This window comes from Aricia agestis, chromosome 10 (genome assembly GCF_905147365.1).
Source record: "Aricia agestis chromosome 10, ilAriAges1.1, whole genome shotgun sequence".
Classification (NCBI taxonomy): domain Eukaryota; kingdom Metazoa; phylum Arthropoda; class Insecta; order Lepidoptera; family Lycaenidae; genus Aricia; species Aricia agestis.
The window spans coordinates 12,096,697-12,116,452 of NC_056415.1; the positions used below are offsets into that span (position 1 = coordinate 12,096,697).

General features: G+C 35.3%; 3 protein-coding genes across 3 annotated transcripts; 1 reads left to right on the forward strand and 2 right to left on the reverse strand.

Moving 5' to 3' along the window:
• Nucleotides 1–4,491: 4,491 nt before the first annotated feature.
• On the reverse strand, nucleotides 4,492–8,532 carry LOC121731123 (band 4.1-like protein 5). Its single transcript, XM_042120474.1, has 2 exons — nucleotides 8,371–8,532; nucleotides 4,492–7,537 (listed from the first exon to the last, which is right to left on the reverse strand). Exon 2 carries the CDS (start codon nucleotides 7,519–7,521, stop codon nucleotides 5,530–5,532), a length of 1,992 nt encoding a protein of 663 aa, XP_041976408.1. The 5' UTR covers nucleotides 7,522–7,537; nucleotides 8,371–8,532; the 3' UTR covers nucleotides 4,492–5,529.
• A 1,221-nt stretch (nucleotides 8,533–9,753) lies between these two features.
• LOC121731130 (eukaryotic translation initiation factor 3 subunit G) lies at nucleotides 9,754–12,605 on the forward strand. Its single transcript, XM_042120483.1, has 6 exons — nucleotides 9,754–9,888; nucleotides 10,258–10,446; nucleotides 10,582–10,749; nucleotides 11,188–11,311; nucleotides 11,538–11,749; nucleotides 12,408–12,605. Exons 2-6 carry the CDS (start codon nucleotides 10,258–10,260, stop codon nucleotides 12,549–12,551), a joined length of 837 nt encoding a protein of 278 aa, XP_041976417.1. The 5' UTR covers nucleotides 9,754–9,888; the 3' UTR covers nucleotides 12,552–12,605.
• A 1,055-nt stretch (nucleotides 12,606–13,660) lies between these two features.
• On the reverse strand, nucleotides 13,661–14,844 carry LOC121731131. Its single transcript, XM_042120485.1, has 2 exons — nucleotides 14,410–14,844; nucleotides 13,661–14,246 (listed from the first exon to the last, which is right to left on the reverse strand). Exons 1-2 carry the CDS (start codon nucleotides 14,628–14,630, stop codon nucleotides 13,883–13,885), a joined length of 585 nt encoding a protein of 194 aa, XP_041976419.1. The 5' UTR covers nucleotides 14,631–14,844; the 3' UTR covers nucleotides 13,661–13,882.
• Between the last annotated feature and the right edge of the window lie 4,912 nt (nucleotides 14,845–19,756).

The window sequence follows — 19,756 nt, forward strand, 5'->3', positions numbered from 1 at the left end:
AAAGATCTCGAACAACGCTAAGCCTAGGTGTCTCTACTATCAGATCTAGAGAGACCTTTGGCCTAAGTTTTCTTTTGTTAAGGACCCCTCCTTAACAAAAAAAAATCCCCGTCATAACAAAAAAGGTTATTCTTGTACAAACAAAGCAACAGATGACGGAGGAAATAAAAATAAGTACAGGATTTAAGTAATTTTAATTTTTTATTTTTAAGCCATAATAAAACTTAAAGGTTACAAATTACAATAGTAATACTTATTCTATGGGATGTAAAAGTATACAAAATGTATATTAAATTTTGCTTTACCTACATAGTAAATTCCTACGATATAAAATCACTCAGACTATTAAGAAAGAGAGAACGTATCTATTGTAATTTAGCAGAAAATAAAATGTAACTAAATATTTCAGAAAAGTAAAAACCTACATAATAAAATAGCATTTTACAATATTACTTATATAATTTGAATATGTATTATAATTAAAAATGCGCATTGGATTGAAACAAATTAAAAATAAACAGTACGTCATTAAACTAAATGATATTTGATACAATAAAAAACATATGCTGATAGATAAACACATTAATAACATAGAGCAATATAGAGCTAAAATATCTGCTAGTTTGTATCAAAACACAGATAACATTTTATAATATATTAAACAGGATGTAACAAAAGTACGTGATAGGGGGATATTAGATTATCATATATATTGGATCCGAGTTCATTGAGTCAATGATATTGGATAATGTAATATAGACATATGATTCATTTCTTCCTTGATCATAGATTTTTGACATTTGCTGAGAGATTGGATCCAATACGGTCATAGAAATAGGTGTTGCCAGTTATTTAATATAAAAAAGAGTTTTTAATTTCTTGTTCGTTAATATGTTTCAAATAATGTAATGTCATTATTTTTCTAATTATATACTTGGATAATCTTGCTGAAATAACAAAAAACAAGCCATATTAAAAATGACGATGTCTTTTGACAAATCGAATTCTCTGAGATCTAGTAACCCTGACGTCAATACCTGTCAGCGTTAGCGCTCTCCATTGGCTATTTAAACCACATATGACGTAAAATAGGATCAATGAAATATGATAATGTAATATGCAGATATGATCAAATGATCATATATATTGGATTCTATATATGATCATATAAATGATCCAATATAAATGATAATGTAATACCCCCCATAATACTTTAGGGTGTGTCCCCTGTATGGAGTTCGCTGTTTTACTTTTTATTAGGAGGGCGCTTGCCCATACATATCACAAAAAAATTTGCTCTTTTTCTATTTTTTCAATTGTTCTCAATGATTACCTGCTTTTTAGAGGTTAGGAGCTATGGCACATAATACGTACTGCGTAATACTGGTGTATTGTACTAATCTTATGTAAATATTGTCAATCATTCGAATTAAATGGACGGATCTGATTCCGGAAATGCACAATATAAATGTTATATGACTCAATATGGCTAAAACTAAACAATTATTAGTAAAGAATAGACAAATGTCATCGCTTGACCAGGCATATATAGAGCTCCAATCCAAGGCTTTAAATGAATGTGGACGGCGCTGCTGGTAAAGAAGAACTGTCAAACATATGTCAAAAATGACGCTTTTATATGATGGCAGCGTTAGTTCCTTTTCTTGTCACGTTCATTTAAAGCCTTGTTGAACTGTACGACTAAAATCGCTTTGCAGTGCCGTTAAATCGGACACACGAATCGGAATCACATATAAACAGTAGTAATCGCGGCATTATTAAGCATCCTAGTCCTCAAGCCAAGTTTGACTCTGGTCAAGCAGAAACTTTATCGATACTACTTAAATTATAAAATCTGACATACACTGAAATGCTTAAAGTATTATACAAGGTGTAACAAAACAAAGTGATAATACTTTAGGGTGTGTATGTGTTCCTTGTAGAGAGTTCACTGTGAAAGTAGCAGCGCTGAAAGACCAAATTTTTTCTCACTTTTGTATGGTAAACGTGACGCCGCGCTGGTTGGGCTTGCCCATACAAAAGTGGAACAAATTGGTCTTTCAGCGCTGCTACATTCACAGTGAACTCTCCACAAGGATCACGTACACACCCTAAAGTATTAACACTTAGTTTTGTTACATCCTGTATAACTTGAACGTAAGTCGGAATGTCTTACTGTAAAAATAAAATAGCACCTAAGTTTAAATTGTTAAAATTACATAGTATTAATAAAATAATATGAGAATATCACTTAAATAATAATATTAAATAATGCATTTTAAGTACATATCATAGAGACCAAACATTTTCTGAAATTGTTATACAAATCAAATACTTGATAGTATTAACAATTTCAGCTGGAGACCATTATAGGTAAAATAAAATATTATATAACCTGGCATGGACAAGTCTACAAGGCTCAATACAAGGCAAAATTAAAAAACACCGCCATCTTATTAAATGTCATTAGAGAGCCTCACACACAACACTCACGCTCTCATAATATATCAATATCATGCTAGTATAATTTAAATAGGGCCGTAAAAATACTAGCGGAGGTGTCTTTTGTGTGCCATATTATGATCCTTGTAGGTATGTATATTGCCATGTCACGTAAAGAAAGTATAGAAATCTAAATATCAAGAAAATAACAGTACCTATAGTGCACCTTAGTGACACTCTCAAAAATTAAAAATGCAATAAAATACTGATTTATAATATGTAATACATTTAAAATATTGTTATGTATGCATATAACGAGAAGTTACGGCAAAGTTCTTCAAAATACAATGCGTGATATATCTTAAACACAAATCTTAAGACTTGTGTTTAAGATATATCGCGCTTAGCAGAAAAACAGTGATTTTAACGACGTCGAGTCACAATATACCATACTGATATTTAATACTACTTACTAGACGATCCAGTGAACTTTGTATCACTTTCCTCGTAATATAAAAACCTTATAACTGATTTTGAATTGTTCATGACATTTCGAAATCGGTTCAGTCACTCTCGAGTTTTAGCGAGACTAACAAAATTAAAAATTCATTTTTATTTTTACGGATAGATAGAATAGAGAGATGTATAATTATATTTTGTGACTTGTCTCGTTTACTATAGAGGGATCAATGTAACGATTCGATATATAAACCTTATAGTAGAGGAGGGGAGGGTGCTATTTTTGTAGTCACTCGAGCGTTATGGAGACTTAGTAGGTTTTGTACATTAGATAAAACTGATTAAAAAATAATAACTAATAAGAGCGTTTTTTTTATTTTAGCGGTGGGTTCAGAAACTGCAGCCATTTTAAAGTTTTAAAAAATAAAATATATTCAGAAAATTGCTTATTTTAGTCAGTTATAAATATATTTTAGACAACAAGTACTAAATCATTTAGTTCAGTGCAAAATAAAATATCTGCGAAGCTTAGTTAGGAAAACATGAAGCTTTACTTTTTTTATATTTTAAAATGTACGTCTACAGGCTTACCAAACCTTTGAATCGTTAGTGCTTTATATGGAAGCTTCTTTGGGGTATACTAAACATCCAGTATCTTAATCAGACAGATCCGATGACATTTCAATGTAATAAAAAATATTTACCCACCACATGAGAAATCTGATTTCTATACCATGATAACTAGACACATGTCGGAAGCATATACACAAGCTTAATCTGACACGCTGGAGCTACTCCCGAAATCCCCTCCCCTCCCCAACTATTAATAATACATTCTGTCTTACGCAATCCGTCAATAAAACAATCGAATCATTGCAACAATCCCGATCTACAAGACAGGTTTGACGCAATAGGTGAACTAGTTCTCGCTTACTATAGTAGGTTTCCTAAGGCACTTCTTACACACATATTGTCTCATACGAGAAACTTACGGTCAATTATACTACCTAATCAGAAAGTCGCAGACTGTGGAATAGCATAATTTTAAAAATTAACATTTAAAATTATTGTTGAACAAGCTGTTGCCCGCGACTTCGTCCGCGTGGACTTTAGTTTATAGTTGTTCCCGTACCTACATCGATTGAATGTTTACACTTTACGCGTAAATCATAAATGTATATTGTGTGGGAACCGCACATTTTTCCAGGACAAAAAGCATTCCTAGTCCCGAGATTCAAATAAGTATCTCCATGCCAAACATCTAAATTGGTTATTTAGTTTAGGGCTATAAAGTATATCATAAAGTTTATTGTGGGCGAACCATACATTTTCCGGAACAAATAGTATCCCTTGTCCTTTCCCGAGACTCAAATTATCTCCATACCAAATTTCATCAAAATAGATTGAATAGTTTAGGCGAAAATCATAAAAGTTTATTATTCGGGAAACGTACATTTTCGCGACAAAAAGTCGTATCCTATGTTGTTTTCCGGGACCGACTTAAAGTATCTCTATACCAAATTTCAGCAGAATCGGTCCAGCCGTTTACGCGTGATGTCGTGACCAAGGGATATAATATGGATTCATTTTATTTTAAATATAGATGGACTTACAAAAACTAAAAAAAGATTGAGTTGGTTATAGTATGTTAGTGTACTGTGTAGATGTTAGTAATTAGACAATGTATGGAGTACTGATATTATGGCTAAAATGTTTTTTTTTTTTGTTTATTGTCATTTGTCACCTTGTCTATCATTGCAGTATACTGAGAATATTATAATTTTAATTCAAAAAGCCTATTCTTCTAAAGTCCGATAAAGTCCGATAAAGATAAGTATTTTTCGATATCTCCGGCAAAAGTTTTAAGTTCATTTTTTTAAATAAAACAATCGAATCCCAAGTCTGTTACAGTTAATCTCACTTTTGGTTTTCATCCAAAACTTGAAAGCGAAATAACAACAATATTATTAATGAATACTAGAATAGCATCACTAATAATAATCATGGGTAGAATACGTCTAGGATACAACTCTACACTTTAATCATTGCTTTAAACTTATTATAATATTATGTAATTAAAGCAATGCCGGTTAGCAAAGTTACTCTGATATTAAGTTTCCAAAAATTGTCTAAGTCATAAAAATTAACCATAAAATGCATAGTAATATAAGAATTAATTATACCTATTAAGTACATGAATAGTCTACAACTCTTCTAATGTCATGAAGATAACAAATTGTTCGTAAACCTTAATGGAATGTCAGCATTTCGGAATTAACGAATTTTCAAACATAAGATATTATGTGGTATTTCTTTAAATAGATTATATTTAAATATATAAAAAAACTACTAGCACCCAATGGGCTTGGTTAATAACGTCAAAATCGTCATCAACAAGTTCTACAATTTGTATAAAGGCACCATAATATTTGACTTAATCCTATTCCGTAGGATCATTAGTTAAAACTTAAAAGGAAAAATATTTTTTTCGCACAAAATAGTGCTTAAGTTTGATTAAAATTCAAACCTTATAAGTAACAAGGCACTAGCTGCTACTACTTAAAAGTTACATTAGTAAACTGTTTAAGTAAGCCGACTTGCGTCGTATCAAGGCTATATTGTATCGATTTAAAGTTGAGTCGTAATGACGGATTTTCGATGAATTATAGTTATCTCCTTCTCTCCGATACCCGAAGGGGAACTCGGCTCGGACGTAACCAGCCAAGGCGATAGAGAAGAAATCGGTTGAGGTTTGGGAGTTTTGTCTTCTACTTTCTCTGTCGGTTTCGGTGAAGCCATCTTGGTTTGAGACAGAGGCGGTTCGACCACGACAATAGAAACGTACTGCGAATTGCTCGCATTACTTTCGTTCAAGATCTTCGGAGAAGGTATCGTCGGCATCGCTAAGTTTATGTTGGTCGACTCGTTAATAATTTTAACTTCGTCCTCTCGCGCCTTCAGTATGTTGTTGCATTTCAACGGCGGCGGCAAATTCTTCGTGCAAGGCAGGTATTTTGCCTGGTTATTTGGCAATTCTTTGTCCGCCGAATCTAGCTGATCCTTCTTCGCTTCGTTTTTGGAATCATCGTTGTTGAGTTTCTCCTTCACTAAGCTCATCAAAAGGTCGTTCAGTGGATTGTATTCGGCAACAGGAGAACAGTTGCAGGAAGGCTTGTTCAGAACGATCTGACTCAAATTGTTTTTCTTCTCGTCCAGATTACTCTTGTCCATTTTCAAAAGCACCTTGCTGTTGATTGCTTCGTCCTTCGATATCTTGACTTCCTCCGGTGGCTCCGGCTCGTTGGCTACGCTCTTAGTGGAACATTCCCCGAGACTAGCAACCTTGAGATCGTTTTCGAGTAAAATGGATTTTTGCGACTTTGCGCTGCTCTTCCGGGACAGAGTATCGGTAGATGACTCGGAAACTGGAATACCGATTTCGGCTGAAGTGCTCGCCTCGCATTGAGGCGGATTCTCTTGTTTAGGGGGATTCTGCTTTTCGCGTTCTCTAAGTACGTGGCTCTGTCGCCGCGCGAAACGTTGACTCGGTCGGCGTTCGAATTGAACGGTCCTGCGAGCTCGGTTCTGTTGAGTGGTTTGATACTCAGTTTTTCCTGAATATTGGAATCTCGAGCCCATTCTGAAAAAGTTCTGTCGGGCCGACGGGCCTTTTACGGGAGCACGTAAGCGGAAGAATGTGTGGTGTTCCACAGCACATTTCCAGAGGTGTTTGCATGCTTTTTCGTTGTGTAGTCTAAATACGAAAGTGTGCTCCTGCTCGCGACCCTGGTCGTCGTCTTCGACTACGACGAGGGTCAATTTTTTCTTTTTGAAATCCAATTTGCTTATTTTGGGCCAAAAAAAGAGGCCTATCTTTTGTGGTCCCTCGAATACGAGAATACCAGTGGGGGTGAGCCCCAGATGGTATTCACAGCCATCTTTACCCAGGACGATATGCATATCGACACCATACATTTCTAGCCACTTAGCCTTGTTTAAATAGTTGACTTCGGCTTGCGCCGGGGAAAGGCCCTTACATTTTTTGAATTCCTCCAAAATTTCGATTTCCATCTCTTCTGTTTGGTTCGGAACAAACCGAAATTCCGAAACAGTTGCCGGCGTGTGTATAGCCTCATCGAAATCGCCCAACTCGGACTGGAGTGCTAGGGCAGCTAATTCCACTGCAGTTGTGTGAGGACATTCTAATTTACTCTCTAGAATGTCTTTCTTCAGTTGAAGGAAGAACTGGTAGCGTGTCAACTCTTCTCTTAAATTATTTGGTTCAGAAGAATAGAATTTGACCTTGAGCCTGAGTGTGTATGGTGGACCAATTTTGACCTGCTTCTTTATTGTCTTGGTTGGATCCAGCCAATGCTTGACATTATTGGTGTCAGTAAATTGTAAACCAAAATAATCTTTTTCAATCAAATCCAGTGAGTAAAATACTTGCTCGTACAAATCAGCCGCACTTGCTTTTTTAGAGAGATTAATAGATAAATCAGTTTCATCAAGTAACATTACCTTACATTGTATAAAGTTTTTGTTGATTGATGCTTTTTGATTTTGCTTGTTTCGTGTCTGACTAGAGGACCTTCCTCTTCTACTAAGGAACCGCAACATTGTCAGCTTTTGATTCCTGCAAAATATAAGAAAATGTAAGTACCATTCATTCTAAAAAAATTAATTGTAATATATTTGTTCCCCTAACTTAATGAACAGTCAACTCAAAAACTCAGTTGGAGTCTTTTTAACCAACTTCCAATAAGGAGGAGGTTATTAAGTAACAGTTTTAAAGTTAACTTTAGCATAGATATACATTAACCCATCAATGCGGCACCTGGGTGCCACATAACAATTTAAAATCTATTGTCTCTGCCATTTTCACAATTGAGAGAATATAATAAACTACAGAATGATGAGTGATTTGCACTATCTCATAACTAAGTAATATCATTATCAAAAAGGTATTCACCAAAAATCCCTGTAGGGTTTTTTAAGCTTATATAATGGTATTTTTGGTCCATAATAATTATGAGTCTCTAATTACTAGTTGTTTATTAATTGTGAATGATTCATTAACCATTCATGGAAAATGTTTTGGTTTTCCCTTTTACTCTAGGCAATTGAATGGGCAATGAATAATAAGAATTTATTTTGTTTCTTTATACATAAAAACAAAATACCTAACTAATATTACTCACCGAGCGTTAAACTAAATTTACAATTCTTAAGAGTCTTGTTTCTAGACCTTGATAGAAAATTAATTCATAGATAGAATAATTTGTGGGAATATGTAACCTCGACATAGACTGCTAACTAAAAAACGTATATTGATTCTTTTTACATGAAAAGCACATGTCTGTTTACATATTTATTTATTTTACAATTTACTACCAAGTGCAACCTGCATGTAAATAAACAAAATGTCGAAGGCGTAAAAATCATACAATAAAATAAATAGTAACTTACTACTTGTATCAAAAGACGCACAAGCTTAGAAAAAGGTGTTAGTTATAAGTTAAGCATTCTATTTACCACGCCCAACAATATTTTATTAATATTATTCACTGTGTATAGGTACCTAATTAAAATTGTAAAAATTATTCAATCGCAAAGCTCAACTGACGTGAATGAATACGTCATCATCATCAATGACATGACCATAGACCTTTTTTTTTTTAATTCGTCCCGGTCGGGACAGGCAAAAGACCATCACCCAGTGACGTGACTGCAAAGAGTAAGAGCGCTTTCACATTATCCAATCCGATATCGGTGTCAGAAGCCGATCCGTGAAGAAAAAGTGAAGAAATTAAAAAGTGGCAACATCGTAGTGTCATCCCTTTTTCTTAGATTTATATTTTGAAAGGGATGACACTACGGTGTTGCCACTTTTTAATTCCTTCATTTTTTGACAGACTATATGAACCGATATCCGATATTGGGCCGGACAATATGAAAATAGAAAGATATAGTCCGTCAAGAAAGTGAAGAAATTAAAAAGTGGCAACATCGTAGTGTCATCCCCTTTTTCTTAGATTGATTTGAAAGGTAAGGAGGTACGTGCGAGGACTTATGGCTCGACGATCTTAATCGCCTGTGTGTCAGCAAAGAGCCGCGAGCCGCAAGCCGCGAGCCTGGGGGCATGGTAATCCAGTGTGAGCGATTCTCGTGTGTCACGGGTCACCACTCACCGACGACGCGAGCCGAGTAAGTTCGCGAACTTAAAACCCGCGTGATTTATTTTCGTACGTCTGTCAGGCCTTTTACGCACTCGACCAAACAAACTAGAACAAACACCAAACCCAGCCAGAGACAGACAGTCACAGACAAGACAGAATCAGTCATGGACTAGCTATACATTGTTTTAATGGTTCTGAATTCTTGCATATTTGCCAGGATGTTAATCGAATGAAAAGCACGTTCGTTTCATTAATTGTTTGTTGTGTTTTTTAGAAGTGCTAACTCCAAAAAATCCCCATAGTGTATTCATTTTCCCCAAACATTTCCCCAAAAATACTGTTTCCCCAAATTTTCGCCTAGAGTCAAAGTTTTCCCCAGAATTGCGAAAAAAACCCCCAATCTGGCAACCCTGATTATAAATATAATATTTGTGTTTTATTCATTATTATCAAAGATTATTATTAATAATGCAGTATAAATCAATGATAAATACATATTATTATCCTGATTCCTGATTAAATTATACTATGACTGGATTGCACCAGAAGCACTGTAGTCAAAATTAAAGTTACAGTTAAAGTTAGTTGGTGCAACCCATGTGTTTTTTTCATATTCGCATGACTTGACAGCTGTCGCCTGTCATGTGAATTGTAAAATATAAAAAATAAAATTTGTCTTTGAAAAACTGTGTGGTGGAATGAAATTTTCAGAAGTTCTTTTCAAAAGGAAAAACCTAATTAATTAAATAAGTAGACGAAGTAATCTACGTAAATTTTAAAGTTGGGTTATCTCTGAAAGTATTCCAATGTAAGTAAAAGCTAAAGGGCTGCCTCAATTAACAACGAAATGCCAAATATGCAAAAGTAACCTATAACGTCGAAGACAAAGTAAATTTTCTTTTATAGCAGCATAATTATGCTGTTAATCATTATTTATTTAAGTTGAATTGCAGCAATACTTAAAAAAGTAAACACCGTTTAGGTAAAGTTTTACTGTAAGTATTTCGGAACTGACGCTATAAACATGAAACGTCACTATGTAACTATTTCCATTTTCCAATGCAAAGTTGCAAGACAACGTTGATAATTTACGATACAAACAATTTCGGTTATGTGATTTGTGATTATTATCAGTTTCATCTGAATACAATATGCTTATAAAAGTCTTGTTATCTAGATGCCTGTGTCTGATGATATTCAATCTTCCTGGGCGGATGAGGTAGAAATTGATCAGGGCGAACTTCCACCACCATCAGAAGTTGTCGAAAATGGATTGAAAATTGTTACAGAATATAAATACGACAATGACAACAAGAAAGTTAAGATTGTCCGTACATACAAAATAGAAAAGCGAGTTGTATCAAAGGTAAATTATTGTTTTACCATATTTCACTATTCACTGTAATGCAGCTGTTAAATTAGGAATATGTAAATGACTATTATACACAGACAAGTAAACTTTTACATAGCTATTCATATTTACTTTTACAATTTTTTCCAGAGCATTGCCAAGCGTAAAACTTGGAACAAGTTTGGTGATTCTGCCAATGACAAGCCAGGACCTAATCCCGCTACTACAAATGTGTCTGAGGATGTGTTTATGCAATTTATCACCAGCAAGGAGGAAGCCCAACGCCCTGACACTGGTGATGCCCTTGATGCACTTAAGGTAAAGTAGCTGTTCTGCATCTATTATATTATACCAGCCGTCTCTGCCTGTAGTAGGATTTTTTGACAGGTACTGTTTTTGAGGTCATACTAAACATGCAGACATGAAGATTAGATAAAAATAACATAGTGACAAAGGGACCTTCATTTTTTTGCCTCTAAATTAGACTGTCCCATTCAAAAACGCTGTATGGAGATAGGAATAGGCTTGATTTCGTAAAATATTATATTGATTAGATACTACTAACGTACTTATCAAAGCTAATTGTTACTGTCACTAACAAATCTATGGACAAAATTAGTCTGAAATAAAGTTTTATTTATTTAATTACTTATTTTGGCATAAAAATCTGTCACTATTTATATTTTCATTAAATTTCTCCTGTACTTGTGCAAAATTTATGAAATTGAATTAATTGTTGTTATTTATCTGTTTTAGGCCCGACCTACTGGTGTATTGATGAAATGCCGTACCTGCCAAGGTGAACATTGGACCTCAGGATGTCCGTTCAAACACACAGAGCTGGCTCAAGCTAAGGCCAACGAAGCTGCTAAGGCTGCTGGTTAGTTGTTTGATGTTTTTAAAAAAAATTGTATTGAAAACATTTTTTATTTTTATTGTAAACTAGTCTTATTCTATTATACATTTTTAATCTTCCACACAAATAGAGATAATTGGTGTATATTGTTCGTGACATAGCCCTAAAAGTGATGTAAAAGAAAGTGTTTCTTTAACTACCTCTAATGATAATCAGTCTTCTCAATGCGAAGTAAACTTTTATTGTTCAGAGGCCAAGGCAGCGTCCAGTAACAAGTATATTGCACCGAACTTGCGCGAAGGTGCGGTGCGTACTACCGGCCGTGAGCCCCCAGGCGCGAGACGTGATGATGTAGCAGCCATCCGCATCTCCAACTTGAGTAACTTTGCCGTTGAAGCGGATTTGGACGATCTGGTCAAGGGCTTCGGACCTGTCCAGAAGTTGTATCTTGCGAAAGAAAAGGTGAGAACTCTTTTTAGTGATAAATCTTTGCTGGTTGAAATGTATTGGTCCAGAAGTTGTATCTTGCGAAAGAAAAGGTGAGAACTCTTTTTAGTGATAAATCTTTGGTGGTTGAAATGTATTATGTACTAATGGTTCTCAACATGTACTTCATTTTAATGAAAGCAACACAAGATACTTAATGTAAACAAAAATTTAAATGTAACCAAATTTTTTACTTAAGAATTACTTTATGGCAATGATATTATGTATAAAGTAAATAACTATTTGATATCCATACTAATATTATAAATGCGAAAGTGTGTCTGTCTGTCTGTCTGTCTGTCTGTCTGTTACCTCTTGTTAAACCGCTGAACCGATTTTGCTGAAATTTGGCATGGAGATACTTTGAGTCCCAAAAAAGGACATAGGATACTTTTTGTCCCGGGAAAATGTACGGGTCCCGCGCGATAAACGAGTTTTGGCGCAACGGAGTTGCGGGCATCATCTAGTATTTTAATAATAGCTTCTCATAAGCTTCTCTACATGAAGATCAAATTGAACTAAAATGCAGTGTTACTATTTTAACAGTAAAAATTCGATTAACACCTTTATCCTTAACACACATTGATGTATCAGAATTTTCAAGCTCTATAACATTTTTCAATTTTGTTTTCAGAGTACTGGACATTGCAAAGGTTTTGCCTATGTACATTTCAAATTCCGTGCCGATGCTGCTAAAGCTATTCAGACTCTGAATGGTTATGGATATGATCACTTAATTCTGAATGTAGAATGGTCCAAGCCTCCTCAAAACAACTAAGCAACAATTTATCCTTTGTATAATGTAATTTTCAAAATAAACAAAAAGTTTTAATGGTTGTTTTACTTCAGTAGGTAACACCTTTCACTTCTTTACAAAAAAAATTAATTTTAACATACTTTGTAAAATAAATTACCATAGTTAATTTTGAGATTTTACCTACATTTGATATCTTAAGGGGGCGACTGACCCAAAATTTTCGATTTTATAATTTATTTTTATACTTGAAAATAAGCCCCGAATTGTTTAATTTTCTAAAATTAGATACTTGATACATTATATTTCCAAGAATTCGATCTGAGCAAAAACACGATGTCTTAAAAATTTCTCGATAGAAAAAATCACAAAGATGCATCTAATTTTCACGAATTTTACATTTATTGCCATAACCGTGCATTGAACTAAGTTAATATTTTAACCACAGATTTTAGATATTTTTACACATTGTATAAAATTCTATCATTGAGAAACCGACCAAGCGGATTTTTAAAATGTATATTATTATTTATCGAGTTATTGAGAAAACTAATTTGGCGATATCCACGTCGTCCTTTTTCACCTGGCATAATATGAAAGATGGGCGTGAGTGTGAAGGACGATGTTTGATTTTTCGGGTTAGTCGTCCAGCGCCCTTTTAAATTGCCTAAATTTGATTATTGTAATTTTGCAAGAGCCATATTTTTTTCAGCAACAAAAATACGTCCCTACCCTTGACTCCATAGCAAACTTCATAAAAGTATGTTTGTAATAATGAGTAGTTTATGTAAGGAATCAGTTCACTACATAGTATAAAACAAAGTTGCTTTTTTCCCTCATGAGTCATGTACCTTTGTTCCCTTTAAATAGTAGAGATATACTGTTATTTTTGCATATATATGCAGCATATTATTTAAATGAATATTTTCGAAGATATTACAGATTTAAAAATTGCGGGACATAGCTTTTGTGGCGGTACCGACCACAGTGGGCCACGGGTAGTAATGAATATAATTAAAAACTACTGAACCGATTTTAATCATTTCTTCAGTGAGTGACATAGGCTATAATATATTTTACACCTGTGAGAAGCCGGGGCGGGTCACTAGTGAGGATAAAAAAAAAATCATTTGTAAACAATCAAAACATAGATTTTTATTTAAGCAATTCATACCCAGACTAGATACACATTTTAGACACCACAAGCATACAAGTGAAATATTTTATAAGTACTTAAATAGAATAGAATAATTTAAAAGTTTAAAAATTACTTTTTCTTATATTTCAACTAAGTGAAGGTTTAGTGATAAATTTCTATAAAATATTGCTTTTTGTGCATAGTATATTTATGCCTTTTACATGTCAATGTCATATTTTTCATCATCACTGTTAGGGCTGTATGGGTCATCGGGGACATGCAATTCTCCACAGAACATCAGTTCTACATACTGAAAATAATCTAAAGCAATGTTTGTGAGCATGCCACCAGTTGTAAGGCCAAGCACTGTACCAATAAATGGTTTATGGCCAATAGAACTTCTTAGGATAGCCCACATGAAGATGGAGCCAAGGGGCCATAGACAACCACCCAGGAATGCCCAGGAGAATCTTCTTGCAGGAGCTGCCGTAGCAATGTGAGGTCTCGACCACAACCAGAGCCCTGCACCACCACCCGCAGAGAGGAATAACACATCTGTTATGTCACGACGAGGAAACAATCTGAAAAATATTTTATAAATTATATTATGTTTATTGATTAACGAAGTTAGCTAAAATTAGCTAGATTAGAAATTTTGCCTATTACTTTGACATGGTAAATACTATGTTGTGAGTATATCACATAGTTTTTATGTAATGTTATAAAAATAATATTTTTACATACCTAGTTATTAATTGCGGGTTCATAACACTAACAGATAGAGTTGTGTAACTAACCAGGCCTTGTATTGGCATATAGTAATATAGTATGTTGTCCTTCGTAAGAGGTGGTATTCTCACTTGGTTCATAGATTTATTGACTAAATCCACAGTACTTGTGAGGGATGCAGGCAAATTTGTGACCTGTCGTTTTATATTTATATACAGTTTTTCTAAAATATCCATTTTGGTTTCTCTACTAGCAAATAAAAGCGGTGTGGAACTCTGTACTTCTCTGTCCTAAGATTATAAACGTAAGGTTACGCAGCTCACATTATTTGGCAAGCGCAATGATTAAACGAAGTTTTATTTATACACGTATATACAATTATATATTACAATTCGTAAATGTTTGTAAGAAATTATACCGCAATTCAAAAGTAAAAGGTAAGATTTGCGAATTTTTGGTCATTTGACAGCACGTACTAATTTGCCAATTTGACAATTGACATTGACAACTTTTTTTTTAATTTATTGGGAGCTGGAAACGAGTCCTTTGCTCCAAACATTGACAACTGTGTAACAGTGTTGCCAGATGGTCTCGGCGCCGTACCCCTGAACTAATTTGATTTCCCCCTAGAAATCCCCTAGATTACATTTTCTTTTAATATTCAATAAAAATATATTAACACTAAGCTTTATTACAGCTCGACAAGGCTTTATATGAACGTGGCGAGAAAAGGAACTAACGCTTCTATTATTCAAAAACGTCATTTTTTACCAGCAGTGCCCATTGACATCATTCACATATTCATTTTAAGCCTTGTCGAACTGTATTCATCTTTTCAACATCTCGAATCCCGACCTCGATTAGTTGTTGTGGCGCTCAAGTAATTTAAAGATGGTAAACAAATATTAGGAACGTGAAATTTGGCAAAAAAACTGTATTTGACGTGTATTTTGAAATTACCCTAAAAATCCCCCAAATATTTTTTTCCCCTGTTTTGCCCCTAACTTGGTCGAAAACCCCTTAATCTAGGGGGAAATCCCCTGATCTGGCAACTCTTAATAGGGGTTTTGGGAGAATGTGAAAGAGTGATGTTGTGTATTTATATTATTTTCCTAAAATTGTGTTATCTAGGTTTTTAATGTGTAATATTGGTAGGATATTAACCATTAAATATTCGTTATCGTGCACAAGTGTGGGAAAGTGATGTAGTAACCAGAAACGTGCTCTTTTGTGTTCCCTCCAAAACTCCATCAAAAGTTTCTGTAAAGCGTTCTATCACTTTACTGAATCGACCGACTTGACTTCTTGACTGTATTGACTTTATACTTAGACTTTGACTAGACTTTGGACCTGACTGACCTGACGATAATATATAAAAAATTGTATTAAAGAATATTGTTTTCCCGCCATAATATTATACTCGACACTGGCCATGTTTATAGCCGAAGTGCCATTATATGAAAAAAAAACTCTTAATAGCATACTAGCTAGAACATTGAGCTAGAAATATAGAATTCTTTATACGAGGGCTGCTATTTATGTATCCGGAACTGGCCACTTACAAGAACAATATTTAAAAAGTAATTACAACATTTGAAAATAGAACTCTTTGGTTGAAGAATACATTTTGTTTCATGTGACTGTCAATTATTTTTCCATTGTGGCGTCATTTTGAAAATTGCGTGTCTTCATTTGCCATGGATTTAACGCGTGAACATTTTCGTGCAATGATTTACTACGATTTTCGGCGTGGGCTAAATCAACAACAGTGCTTTATTCAACTCACCGCAACTTTTGGAGATGAAGCACCATCAAAAACCACTGTTTATCACTGGTACAGTGAGTTTAATCGTGGGCGGTCTATGCTCACGGATGAAAATAAAGAAGGTCGCCCAAAAACAGCTGTTGTCCCACAAAATATAGATGCACTGCGGGAACTAATAATGCGTGATCGTCATGTTACATATCGCGAGATAGAGGCGTCCTTAGGCATAAGTATGACGAGCATACATAAGATATTACACAAACATTTGGCTGTAAAAAAAATATGTTCGCGTTGGATTCCGCACAACTTGACAATCGATCAAAAACGAGCTCGTGTTGATTGGTGCAAAAAAATGATAAAAAAATACAACCGTGGTACGTCAAAAGCCGTTTATAATACCTACACCACACCTACACAGGTGATTAATCTTGGATCTATGCATATGACCCCGAAACTAAACAACAGTCAACGGTGTGGGTGTTCCAAGATGAGCCGAAACCAACAAAAGTTACTCGTGCAAAAAGTACTTTGAAGCAAATGGTCGCCTGTTTTTTTGGAATTAATGGACATGTGGCTACAGTGCCATTAGAGAATCGTAAAACGGTTAATTCTGAATGGTATACGACCATTTGTTTACCAGAAGTCTTTGAAGAAATAAGAAAGGACAACCGACAACGCAGAATCATATTACATCACGACAATGCTAGCTGTCACACCTCAGCTGAAACAACTCAGTTTTTGGAGGGTCAAAAGATCGAATTGACTGGTCATCCGCCGTACAGCCCTGATTTGGCACCTAACGATTTCTTTTTATTTCCATACGCGAAGAATAAATTACGTAGTCAACGTTTTTCGAGCCGCGAAGAGGCTGTTGATGCGTTCAAAATGCACGTTTTGGAGATACCTCAATCAGAATGGAAAAAGTGCTATGAAAATTAGTTCCAGCGTATGCAAAAGTGTGTCGATCATCGCGGCGAATATTTTGAAAAGCAATAAAACCATATTAAATGATATATGTTTGTTTCTTTTTTTAATTCCGGATACATAAATAGCAGCCCTCGTAGCTAGCTTTTTCTAGTATGCCCTTTTTTCCATACAAACGTTGTCCCCTGTTTCCTCCCTGGATAATGCTAGTAGAGTTATAATTTTTTTCCTGAATATCTACGGCCACTAATACAATGTCCCTATGTTTTCTTTTTTTTCATAATTTAATTATTAAATAAGATATGAACGTTCAAAAACCCAAAAAAATGGCCAGATTTTCCGCTGTGTTCAAACGTCCAGAAAACAGATTTGGCTAGATTTTACATAAAAAAGCAAAACATAGGAACACAGCTCAAGCCTTTTTTTAATCTTTGATGAAAAAAGTACTTAAATCGGTTAAGTTTTGGAGAAGGAATCAGGGGACAACGAATCGTTGATTTTCTGGATTTTCTGCAGTTGTCTCTATCGCGTTCTGCGGTATAGGCTTGAGGTAAGAGAGACAGCTATAGATATTACAAGTACTTTTTTTTCATTTCTCTAGCCCCTGGTGTATCCTCTTAAGAGTTTGTAAACACACCCCGAGTGTTTTTAAACTCTTAGACCATGCGCGCACGGGCAACGTAGTTGCTCGGCGATTTATTTGTCTCTTTCGAAAAAATAATTGCCATGTCACCGGGGTGCGCGCACGAGAGCGACAGCAACCCGACTTTTTTCAGTTTTTTTCTTGACAGTCATCAACATGGATTTGGTCGAGACGGCTGTGGTCGTTACACTCGCTATAAAAAACCGAAGAAAGCGTCGAAAAATAGAATAATGGGTGCATCCACTATGGAGCGATCGGCTGACTCTCGGGAAATTTTATACTAGTTTTTTTTAAAATGAAATAAGGGGGCAAACGAGCAAACGGGTCACCTGATGGAAAGAAACTTCCGTCGCCCATGGACACTCGCAGCATCAGAAGAGCTGCAGGTGCGTTGCCGGCCTTTTAGAGGGAATAGGGTAATAAAGGAGGGTAGGGATGGAAGGGAAGGGAAGGGAATAGGAGAGGGTAGGGAAGGGAATAGGGTAGGGGATTGGGCCTCCGGTAAACTCACTCACTCGGCGAAACACAGCGCAGGCGCTGTTTCACGCCGGTTTTCTGTGAGAACGTGGTATTTCTCCGGTCGAGCCGGCCCATTCGTGCCGAAGCATGGCTCTCCTACATATTAAAAAAGTAAAATAGTTTTGTGAAATTGAGAGCATACCCAAAAAAATTATTTAGTTACTTTAGAATGAGTGTCGAAAATACTCTAGTATTTACTCTAGTATTTTAGAAACTCATTGCTGCAAGTACACACAAACTCACGCAGCGGCGGTCGAGTGGCAACTGGCCAGTCGGCAGCTTTTTTGTTGCCCGTGCGTGCACTTGCATAGAAACCAATAGGGAACGAGACAGTGAACCGGCGTGAAACAGCGCTTGCGCTGTGTTTCGCCGAGTGAGTGAGTTTACCGGAGGCCCAATCCCCTACCCTATTCCCTTCCATACCCTCCCCTATTCCTTTCCCTTCCCTTCCCTACCCTCTCATATTTCCCTATTCCCTATTAAAAGGCCGGCAACGCACCTGCAGCTCTTTTGATGCTGTAAGTGTCTATGGGCGACGGAAGTTGCTTTCCATCAGGTGACCCGTTTGCTCGTTTGCCCCCTTATATCATTAAAAAAAAATCGTTATCTAATAGCACCAAGTAGCACAAAAGAGCAACGTCAGCACACACTAGTCATCACCATAGATAAAGTATTTTAGTATAGATGTAACCTTAGCCCGCCATCGCGTGGCCATTTTGTGCTTATTTTCATACAAGTAGTGTGCGTTTATTTTCTTGAATATTTCTATTCGTCGATCATTTCGAAGCACATTACAATCCAGAAAAGAAAGTCATTTAATTTATGATATTGATAAACTATAGTTCAAGTAATGAGAATCCGTAAACGAGTAATTCCGCCAAAATGTGTAGCTTGACTATGTGGACAAAGTGGACAATTTTCAAAAATATTTTTTTGATTATAGTTTGTGCGTCGACGCACTATTTCTTAAACTTCTTGAAATAAGTGAATTTTTCAATAAAAAATAATTAGTTTATAAAATATCGCAATTTATAATTATTAGGGGTGGTGACTAAATTTTGTCCGTTTAGTTACAATTTTATATTTTGGTTTCCTTTGAAAGATAAATTTATTATTAATACTTTTCAATATATTTTGGGCAACACTCGAGAATATTAAGTAGTTCTTCCTATATAAAAAAATATACCTACTCTTTGTAACGTTAACAATGTTAAATTCAGTTGTTTATACCGTTGCGTGACTTTTCGTATCAAATGGAGCATAATTTTAACTGTTTAGCTACCTTAAAACACTTTTTCTATCTATACTTATAATAAAATCGTAGAGGTAACATTTTTGTACATTGAAAATAAACTTGAAAAAATGAATCAGGGGCAATTAGAAGAGTAGTAGAATACATTTTAACTGTTTTTGAAATTTTTGTTTCTCTGTCTGTTTGTCTGTTTGTACAGGCTAATCTCTGAATCCGCTGGACTGATTTCAATGAAATTTGGCATGATGATACCTTACGT